Source organism: Hemitrygon akajei, chromosome 9 (genome assembly GCF_048418815.1).
Source record: "Hemitrygon akajei chromosome 9, sHemAka1.3, whole genome shotgun sequence".
Classification (NCBI taxonomy): domain Eukaryota; kingdom Metazoa; phylum Chordata; class Chondrichthyes; order Myliobatiformes; family Dasyatidae; genus Hemitrygon; species Hemitrygon akajei.
Window position 1 is genome coordinate 137,273,962 of NC_133132.1, and position 25,541 is coordinate 137,299,502.

Below are 25,541 nucleotides of genomic sequence, written 5' to 3' on the forward strand. Positions count from 1 at the left end.
AGGCTTGCGCCCTGGAAACTTTCCAAGGTGCAAATCCTTGGACTATCGAGACTAACGGAGGCCTACCTACTAAAAACACAAAAAAGTCAAAAGATAATCTGCTTAAAATCCAAGATACACAATGTACTCCAACAGCATCTAATTGGGGAACCAAGTGCATACAAGTTGCCCACAGATGTTGCAAAAAAAGAGCCACTGCCTACAAATGTAAGATTTTTAAAAAAAATCTTCATTACATCACTTTTACAAATCAGAGTATCCTTGATTTCTACAATAGTTTATGCTGGAGATTTAAAAAGCAGCAATTTAAGACAAAGCAAAAAAAAAACGCTGCGGATGCTAGAATTCTAAGCTGAATCTGCAGATTGGGCAAATTGAAGGATCATCAACCCACAGTATTAACTCACTGACGACAACTTTCTAGCTTTGTTTATTATTACAATTTAAGGTGCACTGTCTTATCCATTTCATCTGTCTTTGCCCATTTTTAGCAGCATTCTGTATACTATCGCAGTCTAATTTATATTTCCAGGTTTGGATTGCAATCAAATCAGAATTCAGCAAGTTACCCAACAGGCCACTGTTTTCACTGGCTCACAGACACCACACCAAAACATGAGTCACGACTGCAAATAAACATGACTTTTAGAATTAAGGCAAATCATCACCAACATCGGGCAAGCCATTTTGGAATGAAAATGTAAACACTTAAAATCTTAATATGAAAAGCAAACAAAGCTAGTTTTGTTCAGGAAAGAAGCTCCACCAAAATTCTTGTTCAAAAACAAAAAATGACAGCTTAAAACATTAGCTGCTGAGGTGCTTCACCACCACAGATGAAGGATTACTACGTGCTTGTATATGAAAAATGCTATACTAAAGGAATAAAAACATTAAAGTACTTATTGAGTCTTCCTACTATTTAACTTAAGGGCAACACAGTCAACCCTATTAAGGTCTACAGTCTCCACTAAAGTTGATGAAACCCTTTTTTTTTTACCCCTGTTCAATAGTCTGTTTTGAGGCAGCTTAACTCTGGTAGGACTGCCTTCAGGAATTTGACAATTCTCATTTCTACAAATTAAGCAAGTCAGCTATACTCTAAACTAAACTCATGCAGAGGCCAAAAGCTTTCGCCAATTTAATTCTCATAAACTTACACAAAGGGATCTTGTATTGAGAGAACCCAACAACAACAGCAGGACAGAGTAGATATGTTTCACAATTGAGAACTTAAAGTCACATGCTGAATCCTAAATTCATTCTACAGTTAGGAAGAGAAGCAACTCAAGTCCTTTGTCATTTAACTATATGGTTATATATACATGTATAATGTATATAGAAATGAGACATTTCTTTGAACCAGGGTGCAAAGCACAGTAGTACACATAACACACAATAACTTCTAAATGCAAGAATAAGATCTATAGAGGTATCACACACATACAAACTAAAGTACATTATATTAAATATTGTTAGGTATGGAACAGATTAACCAGTGACACTTTGAATACGATGCGGCAGGGAGTTCAGAAGCCTAATGGCCTGGGGGAAGAAACTGTTTCTCATTCGAACTGTTAATTGTTTTCTTGCATTGTAGTCTCCTGCCTGATGGTAGAAAGTCAAACATGATGCTGGATGGATGGCTGGAATCCTTAATAATACTAAGAGCCCTGCGTACACAGCTCTCCTGCTAATTGTTCCTGATGGAGGGTAGGAAGACTCCTATCATCCTCTCAGCTGTTCTCACAGTCCTTTGTAAGAAATTCTGCTCCAGTGCTCAAACGCTCCCACAGCAGACGGAGATGCAATATGTCAGGACGCTCTCAATAGTGCTCCTGTAAAACGCAGTTAAGATGCGGGTGGGGGAAGAGAATGAGAACGTGTCAATCTTCTTATGACGTGGAGGCGCTGCTGTGCCTTCTTGTTAAGGGAGGTGATATTAAAGGGACCAGGTGAGATCATCCAAGATGTGAACTGCCAGGAACTCCATGCACTTAACTCCCTCTTCGGAGAAGCCATGTATTCGCAGAGGGGGATGGTTCATCTGCACCTTCCTATTTCCTTTTGTCTTCTCTACATTCAGGCTTAGGGTGTTCTTCTCAAACCAATCCACCAGCCGCTCCACTTCCTCTGCATACTCTGTCTCGTCATTATTCTCAATAAGGCAAACCTGACGACACGGTTTGGGCTGGACCCAGTGACACAGTCACACTTCAGCAGTGTGAACAACAGTGCCGCCCACATGGACTGACTGACTTTACAGATCCCCCATCAGCTTCTGCGGTATGATTATCTTTATTCTTTACTATACTGAATACATCTTGGACTCAAGGCATACAATGACAGATATTGTAATGGGTTTTCAAAATTTATAACTTGATATTTATGTATACTCACATTAGCAGTCTATCCAAATAGCAGATTGCAAAAGCAGACAGTGCTTTGATGCCCAATACAGGAAGCATAATGTTAAGCCATACTAGAGAGGAAGAACAGAGTAATCTTCAGATCAAACTATGTTGCAAGAGAAAGAATCACCTGCACTAAATTTGCTTTAGATCTAATATATTTTGTTATTATTATTTGAAAGAGACAAGACAAATGGGGGACAAATTTAGACAGATAATCAGTTTATTTAATGGAGTTTCAAATAAGAATTCCCAAAAGGTTGAAAATCAAAATGTCAGAAACTCGAAATGTTTATAAAAATATAGAAAACCAGAGTTGTCTAGCATAAATGGCCAATCGTGCTGCAGACAGATGACAAAGTTACCAAGTTTTCTTTCCCCATTATTCTCGATAGCTTGGAGTCAATGGCCTGTCATTAGCAACATAAAAAGCATAAATGTGCTACTGCCACATGAACCCATTTGATCTCACTGTACAAGGGAACCTTAACTGATGAGAGATATTGTGGCTTGGGTTAAGAAAAAGGAAGAAGCATTCATTGGATTTAGGTCAGGGATGAGTGAATTCCTCGATAACTATGAAAAGATTAAGAATGTATATAACAGAGTAAAGAGGAGTGCAAAGAGAGAGTATGAAAATTATCGGGCAGGTAATGGTAAGGAAAATCCCGAGAAGTTCTGTAGCCATACTAAAAGGGTGAGGGAGTAGGTCCCCTCAGAGAACAGCAAGGCCGCCTATGCCTCAAGCCCCAGGAGATGGGTGGGATTTTTTAAACAAACAGAGAAAAATCACTATTGCTCAAGAAATAAAGGAAACAAGTGGAGATGTTTTAGAGATCATTTATATTACAAGACAGGGCGTATCTGCAGCCTTACAGTGCAGTAAGATAGGTAAATCCCCAGAGCCTAATTGAGTGCATCCTCAGACTTTGTGGGAAGCTGAAGAATTGCAGAGGCACCTACAGTATGTTAGCCACTGATGAAGTTCTCAAAGCCTGGAGGGTGGCTAACATTGGTCCATTGTTTAAGAGTAACAAGGACAAAGCTGGGGAACTACAGGCTAGTCAGTCTGAGATCAGTAGTGGGGACATTACTGGAGGGAATCCTAAGGGTCAGGGTAAAAACAGCATTTTAGACCACAAAATATAGGAGCAGAATAATGCCATTTGGCCCATCAAGTCTACTCCACCATGCCAATTATCCTCTCAGTCCCAATTTGCTGCCTTCCCCCCCCCCATATCCCTTCATGACCTGACCAATCAAAAAACTATCAATCTGACTTAAATATATCCACAGGGGAATAAATTCCACAGCTTCACCACCCTCTGGCTAAAGAAATTTCTCCTCACCTCCATTCCAAAAGGACATCCCTCTGTTTTGAGGCTGTGGCCTCTGGACTTGGACACTATAGGAAACATCCTCTCCACAGCCACTCTATCAAGGCCTTTCACTATTCAATAGCTTTCAATTTTGATAAGACAAGAGAGTGATTAAGGAGTCAGCATGACCATGTGAAAGTCATGCTTGATGTACCTTCTAGAGTTCTTTGAGGAGGTAACCAAAAATTTAGACTTGGTTAGGCACTGGAAGTTGTCTATTTGGACCTTAACAAGGCCTTCAAGGTCTTACATGCCAGGCTGATCTCCAAGGTGATGTCCCGTGGAATCCAGGGAGAGCTAGTTAGGCAGATTCATACTGGACCCAGAGGTGGGAAGCAGAAAGTGGTGGTTGAAGGTAGTTTAGAGCTAGAACCAGAAGGCCTAAGTTATAGGGAGAGGTTTGCCAGGCTGTCGTTATTCCTAAGAAAATCAGAGAATGAGGGGACACCTTTCAAAAATGTTTATGAAAAGCTTGAGTAGGGGTTCACAATCTTTTTTTATGCCATGAACTATTAAGCATGGACACCAGGTTGGGAACCCATATTAGAGGGATACGAACTATACACAGGAAACTGGGATCAGCTGGGTGGGGACTGTGGACAGTGTGGACTTGTTGCGGCTTTACTGGTGCTGTATGACTCCAGAAATATTCCTTTTGATCTACCCATCCTTTCCATTACCTTCCCTGCTACTGAAAATTAATACTATCCCCAGCTTTCCCAGTACTGAATGGTTTTGGGCTTGAAACAATAATTTTTTCCACAAGTGCTGCCAGATCTGCTGAATGTTTCCAGTATTTTGAGTTGCTGAACATTAAAACAAAACAGCAAAGCTTATAAACCAAGATCGAGAAAGAACAAACAAATTAATAGTATTAAGCCAATCTTTCCCATTTTTGCACTTCCCAACTTAATTATGATTCCTTACCTTTCAATCCTTCAGCCAAATCTGTTCCTGCTTGTCCTAGAGCCCACATGATGGTAAGGCATTTAGCTGGTTTATTATATTGGGATCTCAGCATTTCTAGGTACTGAAAATTTTAAAATTTACTATTTTATATTTGCAATATAAATTAAAAGTTAGAGCACAAAGCTTTGTAATTAAAACAAAATTGAATCTCTTAACTATTTGCCTTAAAATTTGTTATTTACTTATTAATAACAAAATAATAAACATCACAACCTTATTACCCAAGGCCCCGAAGGTATTCACAATAGAAATCATTGAGCAAATGTTAAAAAGTATCACCCAACCTCCCAATGTGAAGCAAAGCAAATTGAAACTTATTATGCAAATTATTCCAAATGGTCACAAATCTATTAACACTTATTAAACAATTTGATAAAAATCCAGAAATACTGCTTCCTAATTTTCCCCATTCATGCTATAAACAGCAGTGGATGTTCTGCAAGTGTATGCAGATCTTGGAACATGTATTTACAATTCAACTGGTCAATTCCAAGAGATCTGCATATACTTTAAACAATCATTTCCTATAATATTAATGCAATTTCATACTTTTCAAATCTTACACAAATTTGTTTAAAACTTGTCATTAACAATACATCAACCAAAATATGCCAGGAGGAAACAAAAGGCCCCTTATGTTATTTTCAAAACAGAAGCAAAAGGAAATGTCAGAAGAGTCGGGGTGGGGGGAGGTGGAGAGAGAGGTAGGATAGAGAAGGAAAATAGTCAGGATTTATTCCACCATACCAAAACTAATGATCAAATGCTCAGATCATTGCTGAAATGAAACCCATCAACCAGCTCTTCAGAATTCTGATTCATCCAAAAATGTCCTCACCTTTGCATTATAACAGTCAAACATCAAATAGAATAACATTGTTTTTTAAAAGATAGTGGGCAGATTAACCCAGATCTTCAACAATCAAATATGATAAATAATATGGTGCAATCAATAGGGATTGGGGGAAGAGTGAGGAAACAGCAATACAGACGGCCATCCTTCTCTGCAGGTTCCACATGCACAGATTCAACCAAATGCAGATTGGGAAAACCTGGAAGTTCTCTCTCCGGCACTCGTCGTTTGAGCATTGTTCGTCTTGTGTTGTGAACAAGAGGAAGGAGTTTAAGGCTAGTAAGGGATGGCTAGCTAGCTATGTAAAGCGCTACAGCCTCAACAACTTAAAAGATCACGGGAGAATCGGGATCGGCTGATGCCAAGGCGGCATCAGCGTTCCCAGAAGAGCTACGATGGTTGTGTCTGTACTGAATGTGTACAGACCTTTTTTTCTTGTCATTATTCCCTAAACAATAGAGTATAACAACTATTTACATAGCATTTACATTGTATTAGGTATTATAAGTAATCTAGAGATGATTGAAAATATACGGGAGGATGTGCGTAGGTTATATGCAAATACTATGCCATTTTATATAAGGGACTTGAGCATCCGCAGGGGGTCCTGGAACCAATCCCCAGTGGATAAGGAGGGCCACCAACTGTATGTTGTGTACTGAAAGTCAGTCAGTGTACCTCATAACATGTATAACTGAATTGTTTAATGAAGTTCCAGATCTGCAATAAAGACAAAATGTGAGGCTGACACATGAAACAGTAACATTTGAACTAATTTGCGTGCATTCAAGGACAGGTGGTCCAAAAATTTGACACAAAAAATGTTTACAACCAATGGGAAAGGGAGGTGGAATACACTGAACAATTGCAGAATCAAATCTTTGGAGATGGCAGATGTCGGCCAACAATGTGTCCTTAAAAGCGTGGCTTTTCACCCATAAGACAAGGTATTTAATAGAGCAAGTAGCAACTTGAGTTTAACTAGTGCAAGACAACACAGGTTGTACTCAGTCTCTTCCCATTTTTCTTCATCCAAATCTATCTTAAACCTGTATTCCCTCATTCGTACAGAAGTCCAATGTTTATTAACGCTTTAACTAGTGGTTGTAAATATTTTGTTTAGATTTGCAATAAGACAACATAAAACAAATTTGCTTACCTTTCCCAAATTTATTGTTGCAATTTTAGGTTTGTCTGCCAGAATAGCCTGAATACAAATTCTGTAGCCATGCAGAGATTCACCTGAAAGCAGCAAATTTATCTTAATTAAGTATTGGCTTTTTCATTTGAACGTGTATTACAAGGATGCTCATCAGTCACGTCCATTGAACAATATATCATTGACCATCCATACCTACTCCATTCCATTTCTTACCAGTTCAGAAACACGTAAAATGATACTCTCCTCTCAACCAGAACTCTGAGCCAAGACCACAAACTCCACAATGTGATTAAATTAAACAATTCTAAAAACTACAAGGTATATCATACATGGAACAGAAAGTCTTCAGCCTGAAAGTTTTCACTTAGTAATGCTTAGCCAAACGTGCACTTGATAAGATCACGCCCTTACACAAGACCTGGGCATCATCTACAGCCAGGCTGAAAAGTTACTTCCATTAGACCAATTTTCAGCAATTTCGGAGTCCATCCAGTTCTCTAACAACCATAAACTTCAAGGAGGTCACTGCTAAACAGGGCACAAGATCTTCATAGCAGAAGGTAGGACCCTGGATAGCACTGCAGAACAGAGGGACCCTGGAGTACAAGTACATGGTTTCTTGAAAGAGGCATCACGGGTAGACAGGGTGATGAAGGGGGATTATTGCCCTCCAGTCTTCATCAGTCAGGGCAGCGAGTACAGAAGTTGGGATATTATGCTTCAGTAGTACAAGACAATAGTAAGATTAAGTTTTGTTTACCCTGAAATAGGAAAGATGCCATTAAGCTGAAAAGAATGCAGAAAAGATCTACAGCAATTTTGCTAGGACTTGGGGAACAAGGTTATAGAGAGAACCTAGGCAGGCTGGACTTTATTCCATGAAGTGCAGGTGATCTTATGGAGGTGAGAAAGATCTTGAGAGGCACAGGGTGAATGCAGTCTCTCCCTAGGTTTGGGGAATAGACTGGTGGTCATTAGGTTTCCTTAAGTATTTTATCGGCTGGGGGAGGGGGATGGATAAGCACCCACAATCTATTGAACGTTCCCATTGGCATGCATTTCAAATAGCTCCTGACAACCAAGTCCAGCTCCTGGCCTTCACATGTGGCTTAGCTACTAAACCTGACAGAACCATTTCTACTGACTGGAGAAGAGACAAAGGTACCTTAAAATCAGTCATTTTAGGCAGGTAAGACTCGTCAGCCGTGGTTTGCAGCTCAGCTAGAAGGAAAACTCTGATCTCAAACCTTGCAGTAAACCCCAAGCTGGAGTCCCTACTTTGAGTTCAACATTGACTAGCAACTCCTGTGACACCACTGGTGCCAAACTGTGCGGTCTCTGCCATATAGGTACAGTGAAATTGTGTGTGTGTGGGGGGGACTGCTATACGGGCAACAGCATTCTCTCCATATTATACTATCCTGGCTTGTGTATTCAGTCAACCCTGCCCAACAGAGGAACCTCACTGGCTTATGAGTAGGGAAAATTTAAGAACCTGAGGGGTAACAATATTCACCATATTTTCACGGATTGGAAAGGTTTAGAGAGAAAACAGGCTAAACATAAGCAAATGGTACTAGCTTATATGAGCAACATGGTCAGCATGGAAAAGATGAGCCAAATGGCCTGTTTCTGTGCTATGAGAGAAACCTGAGTGAACAAAAGTCAGTTCCTGCAAACGTTGGGGATCCTCCTGGCACTCAAATCTCTTGAGCAAAGATTCAGGACAATCTAATCTTCATTTCCTTGTGAGTGAAGCGCTAATATTTGTAATTCAAATGTGGACTCCTTACCCAATCCTTCATCCACCAACCTTAATCAGTCTCAGCTACTGTCAGCACCTCTTGAGGCATCATTGAAATACACATGCATTAAGCTTTCTTAACAAGGTCGTCAAAATCTGTACCCAGCACCACCCAGATTTAAACACCTGCCAATGTCTTACAGCATAATTAGCATATAAATCTTTCCTCTCTACTACAATTCTGTGATCCACTACTGGAATCAAATACATTTTACTACATTTATTACAGTAGGTTACAGAATCAACGGTTGGCCAACCAACCGCAGATCAGGAAAGCCCAAAAGTTCTCTCTCCAGCACTCGTTGTTTGAGCATGTACAGACTATTTTTTCTTGTCATTTTCCCCTAAACAATACAGTATAACAACTATTTACATAGCATTTACATTGTATTCGGTATTATAAGTAATCTAGAGATGATTTTAAAGTACAAGCAGTCCCTGGGTTATGAACGTGTTCTGTTCCTGAGTCCGTCTTTAAGTCGGATTTGAAGTCAGAGCAGGTACATCCGGTATTATTTCGCCTCAGTTAGTAAAACATTTGTCTTAGTATTTAGTATATATTTTACCTTTCTATGCATATAAAACACTGAAGAAACATACGTATTTCAATAATTAAACCACTGCATTGCTTAGTAATAACTGTAGCTTTCATCGGGACAGGACCTTTCAAATGCTCTATTAAAATTGTTCCAATCGTTGACCAACTGTAGTCTAACACTTTTCCAATGACCAATGGCGTTTCACCTCTTTCCGATTGCTTTATTACTTCCACTTTATTTTCAATCGTGATCGTGATTATTTTCATGAACAGAAACACTGCGGATTCAGACCTGCACCAGATCATAAAGTCCACTGCACTGATACAGGTTAAATAAGGTCCGGGGTTCTGTTAGGTCCTAAGGACCACCGCACTGAGACAGGTTAAATAAGGGACTTGAGCATCCGCGTTTTTTGGTTTCCGCGAGGGGTCCCTGAACCAATCCCTCACGGATAAGGAGGGCTGAATGTATAGAAGTGATTGAAAGGTACTGGACAACTATAAAATTAGCACTGTTTTATGAGCAAAGTGATCATATCCAAAGTTTAAAAAAATAATAGCTTTATATTTTAAATCATTGCAGGTTTCAGGAGCGAAAGCATCACGACTGATAAGAAGAAACATAACTCAAGTGAAGGTAGTGTGATGGCTAAATCTACAAAGTGATGTAATTTTACACAAAGACTTGATGAACAGGAGGCTACATATGGAACATTTATGGAACACTGATTCATAAAGATTCAGGGTGGACCACTGCGCTTGACCCAAGATGACACCACTTACTACAAAATGTAAAATTCCTGAAATGGGTCACAGCAACTACTTACCAGCAGCCTTATCTTGTTCGCGCAACATTGTGTAAATACAGTGATCAAAAAAATGCTCCAAGCTGTCAGATGCTTTCCCCAGCAGTGATTTGATAATGTTCCTCAGCTCCTTACTTGTAAGGCAATATGGATAATCTGCAAAGTATTTAACAAAAAGGCAGCTGAAGTTAAAAACTGTTGTTCTTGCAACTACAAGACCAAACATCACAAAGCACCATCAAAACTGAAAAGATCAAAAATGAAAAATTGCTCATTTGTTGTACCAACTCAATTCATTACAACAGTGCATTGATAGTGTAAGGTGAAACAATAGTGCAGAATACAGTGTTGCAATATAGAGTAATAGCGCTGGTAAGGTGCAAAGGCACAACAAGGTATATTGACATCATTTTATTGTACTTATGACTCATTTTCCATTATATTTGCCTGCTTCTCTAACATGCTCGTCACCGAATTATAAGAAAGATGTCAACAAAATAAGAGTACAGAGATTTACTAGAATGTTACCTGGGTTTCAGCACTTAAGTTACAGAGAAAGGTTGAACAAGTTAGGTCTTTATTCTTTGGAGCGTAGAAGGTTGAGGGGGGACTTGATAGAGGTATTTAAAATTATGGGGGATAGATAAGAGTTGACGTGGATAGGCTTTTTTCCATTGAGAGTAGGTTGAGAGTTAAAGGGGCAAAAGTTTAGGGGTAATACGAGGGGGAACTCCTTTACTCAGAGAGTGGTAGCTGTGTGGGACGAGCTTCCAGTAGAAGTGGTAGAGGCAGGTTCGATATTGCCATTTAAAGTAAAATTGGATAGGTATATGGACAGCAAAGGAATGGAGGGTTATGGGCTGAGTGCAGGTAGGTGGGACTAGGTGAGAGTAAGCTTTCGGCACGGACTAGAAGGGCCGAGATGGCCTGTTTCCGTGCTGTAATTGTTATGTTATACGCTATTACACAGAAATTATGGCACTACCATCAGTAAATCCATACTGCACCATTTTTAATCATCTCCACTGTAATCACGGAATCTCATTTCAATGGATGCATATGATACTACATTACAAGATTTGGGGTTTTCTAAATGGCAAACAAGGTTACTTACTATTCTGCATCCTCTGACCCTAAAGTACAATTGTGTACTGTTATTTCTTCAAATGAAGATTTCAAAATAAGTAATTTAGTTTTAAAATAGTATTTAAGCTTTCACACTTCACATGTTCATTACTCTGCCATTATTTAATGCTCGTATATGCTGCTTAAAAAGATTAACAATTCTGCTATCGATATGTTGCAATGTGAATGGCTGCTCACTTAGCTAAATGTTTTTGGTTTGAACTAACATCTTAAAATTAGGTATCAATAAAAGGATGCTTGGGCCACACAAACAGGTATTTCATGGTTTGAGAACTCTTTCCAGGACTAGTGTCAGGTATTGACTAAATTCTGAGTCAAAGTGAAACTGTTCAATTTTAATCAATTATAACATGCTGATTAAGGGGCCTACCACTATTGACCGCCATACATACAGAGGTTGGTCAATGGAGCAAAACACATAGTAGCCAATGAAAAAAAACAACCACCATTGCACCAACACCTTTAAAAGAACATCCAATATTTACAGTGGAGTATAGAACTATGCCAGCAACAAAAAAAAACTGATATCAGTAATGGACTAGATTTATTACCACCATGGAGAATAAAATTACAATTGCTCTTTTTTTTAAATCATTGACCTCCCCATTCTCCGAACAATTGCTGGAGAAGGTGAAGAATTAATAATCCAGCACTAAAAGCACCAATTTCAAGAACATTCCATCTTAATGTCTAACTAGAAGTTTTAAATAGTCAAAATTTAAACTACCAAGTCCTGAAAGAAAACAATGGTCATAGTAATATGGTGGTACTTTCAAAGCTCTTTTTAAGCAGAGCTAGCAACAAGAGAATATGCTTGCATAAATCAGGAGTAAATCAGCATACAAAAGCTAGATAGAACACAACCTCTTGTTCAATGTCAGTAAAATGAAAGAGCTGATTACTGACTCCAGGAAAACCAAGCAGAGCAAACATGCACAAATCAGCATTCTTGGAGAGGGTCAGCTACTTTAAATTCCTGGGTGTAAACATATCAGATGACCTGCCCTGGGTCCAGCACATAGATGCAAATACAATAAAGGCACACTAGCATCTTTACTTTTTTTTTTAAAAAAGGTCAAGGAGGTTCAGCATGTGACTGAACACCAAGTTTTAAATATCCTGACTGCTTGCATTATGGTCTAGTACAACAACTGGAACGTGGAGGAACAGAACAAACTGTGGAGTGGTGGAGTCAGCCCGATACATCACAGGCATATCCCCTCCCCGTCATCAGTGGTATCTACATGAGACATTGCCTCAGGGTGGCAACATCCAGCAAAGATCACTACCATCCAGGCTGTGCCACCGTCTCGCAGGAAGTACAGAAGCATTAAGTGCCATACTACCAGATCCAAGCTACTTACCTTCAACTATTTAGTTCTTAAACCATAACCACTACACTGACTACCTGGCACTATCATTTACTGATATATTTGGTTCTAACTGAATTCTCTTTTTTTTAAAAAAAACAAGAGTGTGTATAATTAGCTTTTTTTGTGAATCCTGCTTATCTGATGTTATGTGCCTATAATGCTGCTGCCAAGTTTATCTTTGCACTTGTGCATATAACAAACCACTTGGCAGACTTTTAAAAAAGAGCAAAGATCTTTTTGTTGCATGTACTAGATACCCTACAATCCATAACATGGCTACAAAACATGTTAATTGACAGGTTATTTGGAAATACTGAATATATATATATAGATACATATGCATACTAATAGAGACACCTAATAAATAGAGTCCAACTGACCATAAGAATACTGACTGAGGGTGGGCTCAGATTCCGGTGCCTGCAGTTTATAATTTAAGTAACCAGCCAAATCCTTCACCCAGACAGATGGGTTCCCAGGAAACAAGTCCTGACTTTTATCCATTTGCTCCTGAAGTTCTTTCAAATCAAGCTGCAGTTAAAAAAAAAAGCATGTTAGATATTCAACTTCAATTAATACTACAGAAAAATTGTATAATTTTGTTTTGGTTTTCCAAGAGAAGAAATACCGCATAGCAATAATTAATAGATGAAGAAAAATGTTTTTTTAAGTTGACAAATACTAAGATCTTCCAAGGAAGGAAAGGATAGAACATCACTTAGCAAAATCTGAAAATATGCAGCCTATGGAAAGTTTAGAGCCTTCAAATACAACAATTAACATGCCATGGTGAGATACAGAAAGCAAATCAATGGCTAATTTATTTCTGATAATTATATACAAAGCTCTAGAATTCAGAATGTCAAAGACAGTCAAGTTGCTCCTTAACATCAGTGGGAAATAAGTTACTTATCACATCTAGAAATTTCTACTCGCAGCGAGTAGAAATTTCTAGATGTGACAAGTAACTTATTTCCCATTGACGTTAAGAAGCAACTTGACTGTCTTTGACATTGTGAAAATATGGCCAGCATGCAAATACTGATACATGCATGGGCCTTTTATGTAAATATAAGTCAATTCTAGGCTAATAGCTAATTTGAAAATCTTGGGATTTTTATCAACTAAAGGTTGTAAAGAGATCATCTGTGAATCTGAACAAGCCAAGAAGTTCCCACGTGATAGTGATTGTGTCAACTGTGTTTGGAGTACAAAAAATCATTTCTACTATATTCTACAGAAGCTGAAAAATAAATATTTTAATAACTGTAGATATTATATTTTTATAATGCAAGATTTCAACACTTTCACCAAGACCAGTTTAAGAGAACTCCAACATATTGCACTGAAAGGCAAAACAAAATATAAAATATAGAAAACAAGTATTTGAATACATACAGCTTTAACAGCCACCTCTAAAGAAGGAAATGTCTTGTGTTTCAGTCCACTGTCACCACTAGATTTCTTGACCAATTTTCCCCCAGAGGCTGGCTTCTGCTGCGCTGGCTCAGCTGATACAGGAGGAACTTGCTCTTTGTTCTGCTTCTTTCCCATTTTCTCAAATCCAAGTTCAAAGAGGGTTTCAGAAGGTTTCAAAGGAGCTTTAAAAAAAAGTTATGTCAAATAGTTCTGCTTTCACAAAGAAATACTAAAAATTACATTTCAACATTTGTTTAATATATGGACTTGGGTGTACAAGACAATTTCCAAACTTGGAAGCATATGAATTGATTGTAAGGATAGAATATGCCTGAACTTTGCCAAATTTCATAGTGTCTTGAGCTTTAGAAATGAAAAACTCACATGTCGTCAGATATCTATTGAAAAGACCATAAGATACTGTAACAAAGTTAGGCCATATGGCCCATTGAGTCTGCTCCACCATTTCAACATGGCTGATCTATTTCCCTCTCAACCCCAATCTCCTGCCTTCATGCCCTGGCTAATTAAGAATCTATCTACCTTAAATATCCCAATGCTCTCCACAGCTACCTGTGGCAACAAATTCCACAGATTCACCACTCTCACACTAAAAAAAAATCCTCATCTCTGTTCTAAATGGGTGCCCCTCTGTTCTGAAGCTGTGTCCTCTGGTCCTAAACTCCCCCAAACTAAAATTCACATCCACTCTATCAAGGCCCGTCAACATTTGATTGGGGGGGGGGGGGGGGGATTTCAGTGGAACCTCATTCTTTTGAATTCTACCGAGTACAGATCCAAAACCAAACAGTCCTCATATGTTAACCATTTCATTCCTGAAATCATTCTCATGAACCTCTGAACCCTCTCCAATGTCAGCTTATCCATTCTTACATAAGGAGCCTAAAACTGCTCACAATACTCCAAATAAGGCCTTACCAATGCCTTATAAAACCTCAGCACCACATCCTTGCTTTTGCATTCTAGTCCTCTCAAAATGAATGCTAACCTTGCATCTGCCATCCTCACCATCATCTCAACCTGCAAGTTAACCTTTAGGGGATCCTGCACCAGGTTTCCCAAGTCCCTTTGCACCTCAGAGTTTTGAATTTAGAATTTAGAAAACCGTCTACACCTTTATTTCTTCTACCAAACTGCATGATCATTCTCTTCCCAACACCGTATTCCATCTGCCACTTTCTCCTAAGTCTGTCCAAGTCCTTCTGCAGCCTCCCTGCTTCCTCAACACTACCTGCCTCTCCACCCACCTTCATATCATCCACAAACTTGGACACAAAGCCATCAATTCCATCATCCAAATCACTAAGGTAAAACATAAAAAGCAGTCCTAATAGAAACCCCTGTAGACCACTAGTCACTAGCAGCCAACCAAAAAGTTTCCCTTAATTCCTACTCTCTGCTTCCTGCCAATCAGCCACTGCTCTCTCCATGCTAGTATTTTTCCAGCAATACCATAGGCTCTTAACTTGTTAAGCAGCCTCATATGTGGACCTTGTTAAAGGCCTTCCAAAAATTCAAGGACACAACATCCACCCATTCTCATTTGTATATTCTGCTTGTTATTTCTTCAAAGAATCCCAACAGATTTGTCAGGCAAGATTTCCCTTAAGAAACCCATACTGACTACAGCCTATTTTATCATCTGCCTCCAGATACCCCAAAACCACATCATACCAGATCCTTAACAATCAACTCCAATATTTCCTAAACACTGAGGTCAGTCTAACCGGCCTATAAATTCCTTTCTTCTGCCTCTCTCCCTTCTTAAAGAGTGGAGTTCTGTTTGCAATTTTCCAGACACTATTCATTGTTGAAAGAACTAATGCTTCCAGAATCTCTTCAACCACCTCTTTCAGAACCCTGGGGTGTAGACCATGTGGTCCTGGGGATTTCTACCTTCAGAACTTTCAGTCTCCCAAGCACCTTCTCCCTAGTAATAGCAACTTCACAGAACCATTTTCTACATGCATTTTCCTGCGACTTCAAATTCAGAGTACATGTCTTACCCCAGTTACAGCACAGTTCTGTTCCTGTGAAAGTCACACAGTTATTAAGTGTGAAAGTTTACCAAGCTCTGTTTATGCCTGGTGGTTGTTTTGTCAATGCTGGACAAGACAATGAAACCAGAATTACCCTTTGTATACTTAATCCAAGCTTCTACAATTAGGTGAGACACGTTGTCTTGAGCACATTGCTATTTGTATTGCCCGAGTAACACTTTTCATTAATCATACTGACACAAAGTACTGCATGCAACGATTTGGTAGACCAAGATCATTTGTCCGGTGTTGCAACTATTCTCTACCCATGGTGCCCTCAGGATATCACTGCATTTTGTGAGTCAGTAAAACATTTCCCCTTTGATCTCTTATCAGGGCTCCCTGTTGCCACGCTCCCAAATGCTGATGCTTTGCCAATAGACATGCTCTGCTTGAGTGATAATTATCTTTGTTCTATTTTGTTAATTCTGTTTATGGACAGAATATATCAGATTCATAACTATCTGCAAATCAGATCTCAGTGCTGCAGACATCTGCATGAACAAGAAAAAAAATCAAAACACCTGATAAATTATCTCATACAAGAACTACAGTTAACGCAGTCTATACTAAAACACAGGCCAGCCATTCTTTTATCAACACATCATCAGAATTCTTCACCCCTAACTTTTAACAAAAAGGACCAAGTAGTGAACATTAAAAAACAGCTTCCATTACTCAATTAACTACATTTTAAATTTTATCCCAACATTTCAAACCTTTGTATCACCTCATTCAAATGAGCATTTACCCAATCTGTTGTCATATAATTTTGATCCTGAGCATCAGCAGTTTTATAACTTTCTTCACTACAGGTAGGTATGTAGAAGATACCTTCTCCCTCAAGACTTCATAACCACCAATGCTTTCAATTTTGCATAGAAGCTCACCAAGAGTCATTAAAATATACAAACAGTAATGTTAAATTACTTTTTATTCAGACTAGAAGTGGTAGGCTTGGGCCCCTTACAGACAGGAACAAGGTAAATTATAGCAGAGAAGAAAAAAAATTAATTGGTGAATATTTTGTCTATTTTCACAGAAAACAAAACCCGCTGAAGAATCTGGGCCCAGTGATAGAAAGGACCAAAGGAAGCTAGCACGATTAAAAGTAGAATGATGAAGCTTACAAATGCAAGGGAGACAATGATTTGCATCCTAAAGTTTTGAAAGATGGATATGCATTGATTCTAGAACTGTTGTTATGGATTGGAGGTGGCAAGTGCAATCCCACTATTTAAGAAAGGAGGAACCCGTACCAAACACTGGTTGTGAAATTATGGAACCCATGATAAAATAGCAAAACACCTGAAAACGATATTATTTATAGGCAAATGTAGATTTATGAAAGGAGAATGATTCTTGATTAATCCACTAGAATTCATTGAGGTGATCATACAGTTAAGTAATGAAAGATTAGTATAGCTGGTGTTCAAAGTGACCTCATACAAAAGTCGTACCACCATGTGAGTGCTAGAAACAATTCTAAAGGCAAATAGTATATCAACCCTCATTACAAAGATACAAACACAGGAATGAGGAAGTCTTGTTGCATCTCGTAGAGCTTTACCTGAAGCTGTAACTGAAATATTGTGATCTCCTTACCAAAGAACATCAGCACTTACAATAGATTCAGATTCAAAAACTTAATTGTCATTCTAACCGTACATCAGCTCTGCAGGGCAGAATTGAGACAGTGTTTCCCAGGAGCAAAGATGGATGGATCAAAGCAAAGATTCACCAGACCAGCCATCGAGAATGCAGGTTTGCGTACAGGAGAGATTTTTCTTACCATATTCTCCAGAGCTTAGGAGAGAAGAGACCTCATTAAAACACTTGACACACTACAGGATGCGTCTAGCAGAGGAGTCTTGGATCTAACAGCAGAATAAGACCCAAGCCAATCAGAACCAAGAGGAAATGACATTTCTTTAGTTAGTAAGTATTGAACTTTGGGAATTCTTTACCCTGGAGAAGTGTGAAAGTTCAGTCACAGTGTTCGTTCACAACATTCAATAAACAGCTGGACATGAAGATGATCAAGGGTTGTGAAGATTGTGCTGGGAAAAGGCACTGAAATACAAGACTGGGCAGTACAATGGCTGTCACACAGCTCCAGCCAGAACTTCAAATGCCGTTTCTGGAGTTTGCACATTCTCCCTGTGACTGAGAGTTTTCAACAGGTGCTTGTTTCCACCCACTTCCAGTAAAGATAGTGCTGAACTACAGGCACCGTCAAGGTCACAGCTCAAGCTTAGTGGTTCTTAGAGTCATAGGGGAGGTTTTAAGAACAGACAGAGGAGTTGGGCGTCAGGTTAGGGCTAGGGACAGGGATATGGAGGAATTAGAGGTCAGGCTGGAGTCTAGGCCTCTGCTCTGTGCTTGAAGGCCAGTGATGGGGACACGCAAGGAAGGACACCTGTCGTCAGATCAGCAGGTGTTGGTTATTAACACAAATGTGACATTTCATTGTATGTTTTGATGCACGTGTGATAAATAAATCTGTAACTAATTTCATCATCACAAAGACATGCAACTTGGTAGGTTATTTAGCCATTGTAAAATACCCCAAATGTATAGGCGAGTGGGAGGCAAGTAATTGATGAGGTTCGGAGTGTAAAGATAGAGAAAATCAGTAGGGGAATTTGAAACAGTAGACAGTAAATAGGCTAAATGGTCTCATATGTGAGAGAAAAAATGGATAATGAACGGCAAAACAAGCTCAAAGGACTAGCTTCTCCCTATAGATGCTGCCTGGCTTGCTGTGTTCCACCAGCATTTTGTGTGTGTTGTTGACTAGATATCCTGCTAGTTATGTTACACACGAATGAATAATTCAACAATAGAGTTCATGCTATTTCAATGTTTAAGTCACAATGGCCTAAAAAGTTACAAACTCCATTACCTTGCAGGTGCTGAGCAACTTCAATGCTGGCAAGACTACAAATCAAATAATCTGAACACTTTGGCGTTTCTACCAGTGATAAAGGCAGGTTCGAGTGTAAGTGCTGATGCAACTTAAAGCAGTTTCAAAATAATCTCGAAACATTTTTTTTTTAAATCTATACCATGCCAAAGAGTCATTTTGTGCAGGCGACAATAGCAATGGAAATACAGAAAACCTACTACTAAGGTTGTTCATATCCTTTGACTGTTTTATCACCATTAAGAAAAAAAATCAGTAAACACAAATGAGAAAAGATAAATAGTACAGGTGACATGGCATATGTAGCACACAACATGGGTTGTATTTTCAGGGAACTTGCCCTTCATTTAAAAATGTTTAATCATACTTTCAACTCCACCAAAAAAAAAATCACAGGAAGTTTTCATTTTTTGAAAAAAATAGAACACCTCAGCTTATTCTATACTATAATCAATTTAGGAAAGTACAAATAATATTGGGCTGCCAAAATACTAACCTATCCAGGCACAGCATCAGGGCAAAACCGAAGTGCTGGAATTGCTTAGCAGTGGAGTGGGGGTGAAGAGAAGGAAGAGGGAAACAGTCAATGCTTTGGATTAGAGGGTTCTTGATCAGTATTAGAAAACTGAGAAGACAAATATGGTTTGTTACAGAACAGGTATGTTTAGGTACTGCCTAACCGTCGGTAGAACTTTTTTTTTTAAAAGTTGGAAAGAAAAAATGAGAAATATTGAAGCGGAAATTGCAACCTCATCCACGAAAAACAATTTCCAAAATCGTTAACTTGAGCCCAGATGGCAGCACAGTATCCATATAAAAGCAGAAGGACTCATCCTGACTTTCCGGAATACTTTGGATAAATGCTAGTCAGAGGTCAGACAGTGAGAGACACCAAGTTAAACATAACACATGGCGACTCTCTCCTCAAGCCTAGCACGCCTTCAATGTGATCGCAGCTTATCACCCTTAGACCCCAACTCTACTGTACCAGAATCTCTTTAGTTCCTCTCGTTGATCTGACTAAACCTTTCAACTTTTCCCAATCCTTTCTAAAGTAAATGACAGCTTTCATCTGTATCTTATCACCTGCGTACCCTTCCTTCCCCCACCCTGCAATTTAAATATACTCCTCACAAGATTGAGGACCCTTGTCCCAAAACATTGTTTCTTTCACTGTTCCACCCGCTTCTGTGTTTTGTTAAAATATCGCCTTCCCAAGCAGCTTTGGGGTGGGTTTTTTTGCTCTAATTATAGCACATGGAAATAAGAGTGTCACTTGCATCAAAAAATTCAGAGATAAAACTGTGAACGGACACACAATCATGCGTCGTTACGGGGCGACTCGGGACAAACCACCCTCAGTCCCCGAGCCTCCACCGTGCAGAGCCCGTGTCGGAGGTGGGAGGGCACGGCGCTCGATACTCACAGACTGGGTCTATCCGAGGCATATTCTCTGACAACGCTTTCCGGGCTAGCTTCTTCTCATTCTTGGTGAAGGCGGCTTTCTTGTTCTTCTTATTGACGATCTCCCACTTGCCGGAAGACGCCATGGACGACATCACGCACTGTGAACACCAACCGCTCCACCGCCTTCCTGGGCCGGGAGCCTTTCAAACGGCGTCTCCCAGCCAATCAGAGCGCTCGAGCCCAGCAGCCCGGCACGTGGTGCACCACGTCGCCTGGTCGCCGTTATTACAAACAGCGAGTGGGGAGAGGGGGAGGGCTCCACTGGAAGGGCGGGGTGAGTGACGTTACGTCACAGCGTTCTCGCTCATTGATAAGTTATCTGATCTTCCAGGTTCATTCACGCAGCGTCAATTTTCCAGCTCAGCGCCATGTTTCTGCACTGTTGTCATATCCCTTAAAGTCACATGTCTATCATTCACCGTTTTCATTGAACTCAATAACTGAAGTTCCACGGCACTTCTAGAGAATCACAAATACATTTGTTATGTTTTGTAACTTCGACATTGAACCAATTCGAAGGAAGACACGTGAAATATGAATCTAACTTCGTGTTTACTTTTAAGCGAGAAGTACACGTATCGCTTGATAGCGTGATGACGTACACAAACACGTATTTATACATATAGACGCGTAATAGGTTGTTTAAATCAAAATCAGATTTAATATCACCGGCATATGTCGTGAAATTTGTTGTCTTTACGGCAGCAGTACAATGCAATACACACACACACACACACACACACACACACACGTTAAATAAGTATTGCAAAAAATAAAAAAAGTAGTCAGGTAGTGTTCATAGGTTCAATGCCCATTCAGAAATCGGATGGCAGAGGGGAAGAAGCTGTTCCTGAAAGGTTGACTGTGTCTTCAGACTTCTGTACCTCCTTCCTGATGGCAGCAATGACAACAAGGCATGACCTGGGTGGTGGGTGTCCTTAATGATGTACGACCCCTTTTAGAGGCACCACTCCTAGAAAAATGTCCTGGACAATATGGAAGCCAGTGGCCATGATGGAGCTGACTATCTGTTTATATTTTGCACTAGGTTATTTTCATAATCTATTATCTCTTTCTTTATTGCATGCATAGTGGTTCCTTGTTGCTTTTTCAAGTTTTCCCAATCTTCCAGTTTCTTGGCAACTTAGTACACACAATCTTAGTTTCAAGTCTTGTTTTATTTCCTTAGTTATCCAAGGCTGGCTCTCACCACTCTTACTGCCCTTGCTTTTAACTTCACAATACATGCTGAGCACCATGAAAAATCTCTTTGAAAGTCTTCCACTGTTCCTCAACCTTCCCACCATATAGCTTGTATTCCCAGTCTACCCTATCCAACTCCTCCCTCATCCTATTGTAGTCTCCCTTGTTTAGGCATAATACACTGGTTTTAGATCAAACTATAGCACCATCTATTTGTCTGAGGAACTCAGTCATACTGTGATCACTCTTTCCAAGAGAATCCCTAACTACAAGATTTGCTAAATTTTACCTGTCTCATCGCACAGGACTAGATCCAAGATAGCATGTTCCCTTGTAGGTTCAGTAACATGTTGTTCAAGAAAGCTAACACATTTGCATTTTATGAAGTCTTCCTCAGGACTGCCTCGACCAACTTGATTCACCCAATCTATTTGCAAATTAAAGTCTCCCATGACAACCGTAAATGCCTCAGATATTTCTCCGTTTATTGCCTGTGCCACTGTAATGTTATTATTCAGTGGCCTATAGTCAACTCCCACCAGTGATTTGTTTCCCTTCACTATTCCTAATCTCTACCCAGATGGATTCAACATTCTGCTCTGTAGATCATATATCGTCTCTATCTCCCTGATCTCATCCTTAATCAACAGCACTACCCCCACCTCCCTTACCTTCCTGCCTATCCTTCCATATTATCTGATATCCTTGAATATTTAATTCCCAATCCTTTCAGCCCTGTAACCACGCTTCTGTAATGGCCACTGAATCATACCCCTTTATACTGATTTGTGCCACTAGTTCACTGACATTGTTACAAATACTATGGGGATTTACTTTATCTTTATCCACACTTTTCTCTTTTACTTTATCCATACTTCTCCAATCTGTTGAACACAACCCCCCCCCCCCGCCCCCCAGCTATTTAGTTTAAAGCCCTATCTACAACCCTAGTTATGTGATTTGCCAGGATCCAGGTCCCATCACTGTTCCGGTGGAGCCTGCCCCAATGGAACAGCTCCCTCCTTCCCTAATACATCCTTCCTGTTATACTCTAGTCCTCTTGAAATGAATGCTAACATTGCATTTGTCTTCCTCACCACTCACTCAACCTGCAAATAAACCTTTAGGTTAGTTTAGGGATTAAGTTTGTTAGTCCTTCACACCTCAGATTTTTGAATTTTCTGTCTTTGCCCATTCTCCTAATCTGTCTTTTTGTAGCCTATCTACTTCCTCAGAACTACCTGTCCCTCCACCTATCTTTGTATGGTCCACAAACTCAGCCATAAAGTCATCTATTTCATCATCTAATCATTGGCACATAACGTAAAAGGATGTGATCCCAACACAGACCACTATGGAACAACACTGGCCACAGATAACCAACCAGAAACAGCTTCCTTCATTCCCATTTTTTGCCTCCTGCCTACCAGCTTCAGCTCCATCCATCTTACATGTAATACCATGAGCTCTTAAGTTGTTAAGCAGCTTCATATGTGGCATGTGTCAGTCCAGAGCTTCCTCTACTGTCACGATGAAGCCACAATCAGGTTGGAGGAGCAACCACCTTCTATTACGTCTGGGTAGCCTCCAACATGATGGCATGAACATCGATTTCTCGAACTTCCGAACTCCCTTCATTCACTATTCCCGTTTCGGTCTCTCACCTTATACCCTTACCCTTACCCTTACCGACTATGGAGGAGGCCCCAGAACCTTTGATTGTTCCACAGCCTCAAGTCTGACCTTCACATCAGTCCTAAAACTGGATAACAACCCAATTAAATAAGTATCACAAAAAACATTATACTTTCTCATTTATTTATTGATACAAATGATCTAATATTACATGTATCTGTTGGAAAAGTGTGTGAATCTCTCCTACAAAAGCTATTTGGAGTCAGGTGTTCCAATCAATGAGACGAGATTGGAGGTGTGGGTTGTAGAGGTGTCCTGCCCTATAAGAAAGACACACAAAATCAGGTTTCCAACAGAGCCTGCTCTTCTCAAGAAAGATCTGTTCATGTGCACCATGCCTCAATCAAAACAACTTTCAGAGGACCTTAGAAGAATTGTAGAGCTGTATGAAGCTGGACAAGGCTGCAAAAGCATTTCTAAGGACATGAGTGTTCATCAGTCCACAGTAAGAGAAATTGTCTACAAATGGAGGAAACTCAGTACTGTTGCTACTCTCCCTAGGAGTGGACATCCTGCAACGGTCACACCGAGAGCACAATGTGCAATTCTGAAGCAAGTGAAAAAGAATCTAAGGGTAACAACAAAAGTCCTGTAGAGATCTCTAGAACTTGCTAAAGTCTCTGTTCATGTGTCCACTGTAAGAAAAACACAAAACATGAATAGTGTTCATGGAAGGACACCACAGAGGAAGCCACTGCTCTACAAAAATCATTGCTGCACATCTCAAGTTGCAAAAGACCACCTAGATGTTCTACAATGCTTCTATGGACAGATGAGACTAAAGTTGAACTTCTTGATAGAAATGCACACTGCTATGTTTGGAGGAAAGAGGGCACTGCACACCAACACCAAAACCTCATCCCAACTGTAAAGCATGCTGGAAGGAGCATCATGGTTTGGGACTGCTTTGCTGCCTCAGTGCCTGGACAGCTTGCAATCATTGAGGGAACAATGAACTCAAAATTTTATCAAGACATATTACAGGAGAGTGCCAGAGTAGCAGTCTGTCACTTGAAGCTTAAAAGAAATTAGATAATACAACAAGACAATGATCCGAAAGACAAGATTAATCATCAACAGAATGGTCCAAAAGGAAGAAAATCTGTGTTTTGGAATGACCAAGTCAAAGTCCTGACCTTAATCCCATTGAAATGTTGTGAAAGGACCTGAAGGAAGAAGTTCATGGAAGGAAACCCAAACCAACATCCCAGAGTGGAAGCGGAAAGTTGGGTAAAGAGGAAAGGCCTAAAATTCCTCCAAGCTGACATGCAGGACTGATCAACAGTTACTGGAAACCTTTGGTTGAAGTTATTGCTGTACAAGGAGTTTATAGCACCAGTTATTGAAAGCATACCTTTTCCAATAAATGCATGTAATATTGGATAATTTTCTCAATAAATAAGTGAACAAATATCATGCTTTAGTATTATTTATTTAATTGTGTTCTCTTTATCTAGTTTTAAGACTTATGTGAAGATCTGATTATATTTTATTTCATATTTCCTACAGGGTTCACAAAGTGTGTGTGTGTGTGTGTGTGTGTGTGTGTGTGTGTGTGTGTGTGTGTGTGTGTGTGTGTGTGTGTGTGTGTGTGTGTGTGTGTGTGTGTGTGTGTGTGTGTGTGTGTGTGTGTGTGTGTGTGTGTAGTTTATAGCTAAGCAGGAAGAAGTGTTGTGTATTTAATATTTCAGTAATATTCAATTAGTTTCATTAGTACATAGTGGTACTAGACCATATTGGTGAGACCAGTTTAGATTAAGAGACCACTTCAATGAACACCTGCACTGTCTACCAGGGTAAACTGAATCTGCTGGTTGCCAACCACTTTACATAATTCTCCCATTCCCACATCAAAGTGTCTATCTTCAGACTCCTCCACTTGCCATGATGAGGTTAAACACAAACTAAAATAGCATCACCTTACTTTCCACCTGGATGGTCTCCATCCCCGTAGCATCAAAACTGAATTCTCCAGCTTCCAGTAATCCACTCTCCAAGCCCACCAAACCACATGCTCCACCCATGTCCCTCTCTTCTGCCCTCCCAATGTATTTATCAGTGGACTGTACCACATTTAGGGATTCATCTTTGGATCTGAATGAATTTGCCACAGCTGTTAGCAACTTCGTCAGGTCCTGTGTGAATCAGGGTGTGCATTTGAGAATATACCCATACCAGAAACCATTAATGAACCATGAAATTCACAGTCCGCTGAGGCTAGATCTGTGGTGTTCAAGACTGGTGATTCAGAAATCTACAAGAATTCCAAGTATGACTTACTTAAGACCATCTTAAGAGTGGAAAAACAATTCCAAGTGAATATGGTGATA

General features: G+C 39.8%; 1 protein-coding gene across 1 annotated transcript in view; it reads right to left on the reverse strand.

Annotated features, from left to right (window-relative positions):
- The window catches only part of tmem214 (transmembrane protein 214), a 39,984-nt gene extending 19,503 nt beyond the window's left edge, over window positions 1-20,481 (reverse strand). The window contains exons 1-7 of the mRNA XM_073057058.1: window positions 20,273-20,481; window positions 13,840-14,042; window positions 12,822-12,972; window positions 9,944-10,078; window positions 6,772-6,854; window positions 4,718-4,820; window positions 2,401-2,482 (exon numbers count right to left, since the gene is read on the reverse strand). Of these exons, the coding sequence (XP_072913159.1) occupies window positions 2,401-2,482; window positions 4,718-4,820; window positions 6,772-6,854; window positions 9,944-10,078; window positions 12,822-12,972; window positions 13,840-14,042; window positions 20,273-20,405 (890 nt within the window). The 5' untranslated portion in view covers window positions 20,406-20,481. The remainder of the gene's footprint in view (window positions 1-2,400; window positions 2,483-4,717; window positions 4,821-6,771; window positions 6,855-9,943; window positions 10,079-12,821; window positions 12,973-13,839; window positions 14,043-20,272) is intronic.
- Window positions 20,482-25,541: the final 5,060 nt, after the last annotated feature.